At 41.8% G+C, this 4,810-nt stretch overlaps 2 protein-coding genes across 2 annotated transcripts in view; both read left to right on the plus strand.

Moving 5' to 3' along the window:
* The window catches only part of LOC106878264 (dCTP pyrophosphatase 1), a 2,492-nt gene extending 1,196 nt beyond the window's left edge, over positions 1-1,296 (plus strand). The window contains exons 2-3 of the mRNA XM_014927438.1: positions 69-103; positions 849-1,296. Of these exons, the coding sequence (XP_014782924.1) occupies positions 69-103; positions 849-1,054 (241 nt within the window). The 3' untranslated portion in view covers positions 1,055-1,296. The remainder of the gene's footprint in view (positions 1-68; positions 104-848) is intronic.
* Positions 1,297-2,544: 1,248 nt separating this feature from the next.
* LOC106878266 (39S ribosomal protein L48, mitochondrial) lies at positions 2,545-4,186 on the plus strand. Its single transcript, XM_014927440.2, has one exon. The coding sequence runs from the start codon at positions 2,593-2,595 to the stop codon at positions 3,247-3,249; it is 657 nt and encodes a 218-aa protein (XP_014782926.1). The 5' UTR covers positions 2,545-2,592; the 3' UTR covers positions 3,250-4,186.
* Positions 4,187-4,810: the final 624 nt, after the last annotated feature.

The following is a 4,810-nucleotide window of genomic DNA, read 5'->3' on the forward strand; positions in this document are numbered from 1 at the left end:
ATATATATATATATGTGTGTGTGTGTGTGTGTACACAAGTTTTTATGTCTATTTTCTCCTCTTTTCAGTCAGTGGAAGGGTGAAGTGAAAACAGGACTTCCAGGTAGGTTTCCCACCAAATTTTCTTACTACTTGAAATATTCTAGAGGGAAAGCTGGGAGTGCTAGTGAAGGCATGGGTTTGATAGGTCTGTAATTCTACAGATATCCTCATGCTTCTGCACATATTTGTAGCCAAAGAACTTTAAAATCTTACTCTCTTACATCTTCTTAGTTGTCTCCATCATTGGACCGTGGCCATGCTGGGGCACTTCCTTGAAGGATTATAGTCAAATGCATCAACTTTAGTACTTATTTTTTTTAAGTACTCTATTCAAGTCCACTCTCAAAAGTTTGGTTAGCCTGAGACCAAAGAGCAATAATTCTTTTACTCATTTCAGTCATTTGAGATTTTTTGTTTATATATATATATATCAAAGAAATCAACCCTAGGGCTTGGCTTGTTCTTTGAAAGCCTGGGACTTATTCTCTTGGACTCTTTTGCTGGGCCACTAAGTTATAAAGACACGAACACCAAAACTGTTGTCAAGTGATGGTGGAGGGCTTCTTTCAGTTTCCATCTATCAAATCCACTCGCGGCTAAAGTAGAAGACACTTGCCCAAGGTGCCACGCAGTTGGATTGAACCCGGAACCATGTGGTTGGGAAGCAAAGCTTCTTACCACACAGCCACGCCTAATCCTTAGATATAAAAAAAACAAATGTATGGAACACTTCATGGGTTTGCGTGTTTCCATCGAAATCTGTATTACAATTATAACATCCATGGTTTTTCTTTTTTTTTTTCCAGAATTTTCCGAACGTGAAAAGGAACATGTAGGCGAGGAAATGAGCGATGTTTTGATATATCTGATTTGGTTGGCGCACCGATGTAGGGTTGATCTTCCAAGTGCTGCACTGCGCAAGTTCCAGAAGAACTCAAAGAAATATCCAGCAGACAGAGTGTTTGGGAAAAGTAACAAATATACAGACTACGAAGACCAACAGGTTAAATAAACACTGATATGTCATTTCTTTTTTTTCATTTGTTTCAGTTATTTGGACTGTGGCCATGCTGGGGCACCACCTTGAATGGTTTCTTTCATTCAGTGGTTTGCAAATTTTGTTTTTTCAGACGGCTGCCCCCTTGCCATCCAAGCCACATTACTAACACCCATTCACCCTTACAAACATTGATTCTTTTCTACAGCAAAATCCAAAGCAGTTTGTTTTTCTTGAATAAAACTTAACCTAATTAACCCTTCGTTTTGTTGTTTCTTCCCCCCCACTGACTGGCTCCTGTGCCAGTGCCACTTTATGGACAAGGGTAGCCAACTGGTATTTTCGTCTGGAACCCTCTAGAGAGATGCAAAGGGACATAGCTCAACTTGCCAACCCCTGCAACTTCAATAAACTTGGTGAATATATCTGCCATAGAAGTAATGTTTCTGTGCCCATCGCAAAGAACAGAATAAGAGAGTCTTGCAAGTATTCAACTGTTTTAAAAAGGGAAGGGACTTTCAAGCAGTTCCCCTTCGACAGATATTGAACCTCTGTGTACAAGAACCAACATATTCTTTATCATTCTCAGAACTGCAGAAGCAGGGGGAATCCTGAGCATGTTTCTTTGATGTCATTTTCTGCTGTGATATCAATGGTCATTGACTTAAAGTGTACCACTTTATTTGTTACTAGTTATAACCTGTGGATTATAAACTGTGCTGTAGACATGCGAAGTAAAGCTTGTTCAATAAATCGGAGGGCATCCAGCTGCAGAAACCATGCCACAACAGACAATTGGAGTCTGGTGCAGCTCCTCTTCAGCCCATGCCAGCATGGAAAACCTGTTGAGCGATGATGATGGCTTGTATCATTCACTTAACCCTTTAGGATTTAAACCAGCCATATCAAACCCTTATATTTTACTTGTGTTTTTTGTTCAGACTGACTAGATACAGCCTCTCGCACGTACCCTACAATGTCATTCTAAAAATAAAGTCACAACATCGAACAGGAGTGGTTTTGCTGTAAGAAGCTAACCCTGCACATATTTCGATGTTGTGACTTTATATATCTGTATGTGTGTCTGTGTTTGTCCCCACCAACATCGCTTGACAACCGATGGTGGTGTGTTTACGTCCCCGTAACTTAGTGGTTCGGCAAAAGAGACCGATAGGATAAGTACTAGAAGAAGTCCTGGGGTCGATTTGCTCGACTAAAGGCGGTGCTCCAGCATGGCCACAGTCAAATGGCTAAAGTAAAAGAGTAAATGGTTGAAAAAAATTCCAGAGAACCGCGTAGACGTTACACGTGTTTGTAAAACGCTCAACCTCATAAAAGTTATTTCAATGAAAATTCCGTTTATTACTTCGAAAACGACGAAGACCCATTTTGCCATAACCTTTTGTCGGTTTTTATTCTTTTCCTTACGGCCAGAGGTCAATGTCAATGTCACCTCCGAAGGTCATGCTAATACAGCGCCGCCTATCTGAGAACTAGGCGGAAGGAAAGTGGGAGATAACTCTGGAATAACTGCTGCCACTAAACATTTCGCCATGCTTCTTCCGGTGGCAACTAATCTCCTTCGGAGATTTGGATCACACAGAGACATCATCAGAGGTTTGTTGAGGCAACAGAAGTCCGTTATTGCTTCTTCTGTGTCTTGTTCATCTTCCCTTACGTCTGCTGCCACGGAAAATGAGTCGCCATCTTCGATCAGCGGGACACGGAATACCGCGACTTTGACCCCTCGTCGGGACCCTATCCGCTGGGAGCCGACCGATGTCGGTCTACCACCAGAAGTAGAGCCTTATCAATCATTGTGCATCGAAATGAAGGGTTACGATTTCGCGGTGCTGGAGAAGTTTGCATGCTACGTGCATAAGATGTGTGACAACCTGGGCCACAACTGTGAGGCCTTCGCCATGCCGGCCAAATCGCTTCACGTCTCAACGTATCGACCCCGATCAAGCGTGATCGATAATACCTACGAACTGCAGGTATACGAACGGAACGTCCTCCTCCAGGATCTGGCCAACACCGCTCTGCCGCACCTCATCTCGCTCTTCACGGGTCACCTGCCCGAAGGAGTCACCCTGAGGATACGGCACTACACCGCCAGCGACGAGTCGAACCGTTACATCCCGGACAGACAGCTGCGTGAGTTACACGGACAATTGGATGAAATTGCCGCGTCCAGGAAGAAGAAATAAAGACCACAAGGAACTGTACGGAAAGAGAGAGAGAGAGAAAGAAAGAAAGACTCTGTGTGTGTGTGGTAATTTTTGTTTAACCCTTGGTCAGTCTTGATTGGGGATATTAGGACCAGAGGCAAGCACCTTGTTCATTTTAGCGTGATTTACAACTGGGACTAAAGTCAATTGATTTTTTCATATACATGTATACGTCTAAGTTTGTATGTCCACTTATCTAATACCCAGTCCGGAATGATTAAGATCGGCCGAAATGGATTTGTAATATACTTTGATTATAATACCCAATCCTCTTGACAAATATACAAGCACGCGCATACACACATATTTATATATTAGAAAACAATAAATGCACAAACAAACGAAAGACAGACACAGAAGGATCGATAGATCCTCATCAATTATCGGCCAGAGGGTCAAACGCAATTTATATACACACACACACACACATACACAGGTGATCTCTCCCCGATTTTGCTTCCCCCCCCCCCCCCAAGACTTTCTTTAAAAATGTATATTTTTTTGGTGGAAATTGAAATTTCTTTTAATGAATGAAATGAGATACATTTTAGATGATGTAGATTACGGAAACAGAATTATTTTGGCGATCTTTCGGCCGATAATTAGGAACTCGTACCGAAAGATCGCCAAATAACTACCCCAAAAAGAAGTAAATATCTTGTATTTGCAATATATAAATATATTTCTTTTGTTTTTGAAATGTATGAATATTTTGTTTTGTTTCTTTCTCATCTTACTCTCTTGTGTCTGTTATATACGAGTGGATGCTACAACGTTGGGTGTCGCCAGTAAGGCGTGGCTGGAGGCCCCAGTCTTCTGAGTTCTTTTACAAGGCTTAGAAAAATCTGAAGGACCACTGCAAATAAAGGGGTGGTTCTGAGAGGGGAACACGTTGAATAAAATTATAATTAACTGATTCTCCTGTTTGTTTGTTTTTTCTCTTTTATCCAAAGCCAGGAACTTTTCAGCACCCCATCGTATCCGTGAATGAGCCAATATGGGAGACCTTTACATGGTTGCTATATCTGCTAGAAATAGCAGACAAATCTCCTTCAAATCATGCCCTACTGTCTTATATATATTACATAAATATATATATATACACACACACATATATGTGTATGTATGAGCCAATGAGGGAGACCTCTACATAGTAGCTAGACTTGGTAGAAATAACAGCCAAATCTCCCTCACATCACACCCTGCTGTCTTATGTATGAGCCAATGAGGGTGTCCTCTACACGGTAGCTAGACCTGGTAGAAATAGCAGCCAAATCTCCCTCACATCACACCCTACTGTCTTATGTATGAGCCAATGAGGGTGTCCTCTACATGGTAGCTAGACCTGGTAGAAATAGCAGCCAAATCTCCCTCAAATCACGCTGTACTATCTTATGTATGTATGTATGAACCAATGAGGGTGACCTCTACATGGTAGCTAGACCTGGTAGAAATAGCAGCCAAATCTCCCTCAAATCACACTGTACAATGTTATGTATGTATGTATGAACCAATGAGGGTGACCTCTACATGGTAGCTA

The sequence above is a fragment of the Octopus bimaculoides genome, chromosome 30 (assembly GCF_001194135.2).
Source record: "Octopus bimaculoides isolate UCB-OBI-ISO-001 chromosome 30, ASM119413v2, whole genome shotgun sequence".
Lineage (NCBI taxonomy): Eukaryota > Metazoa > Mollusca > Cephalopoda > Octopoda > Octopodidae > Octopus > Octopus bimaculoides.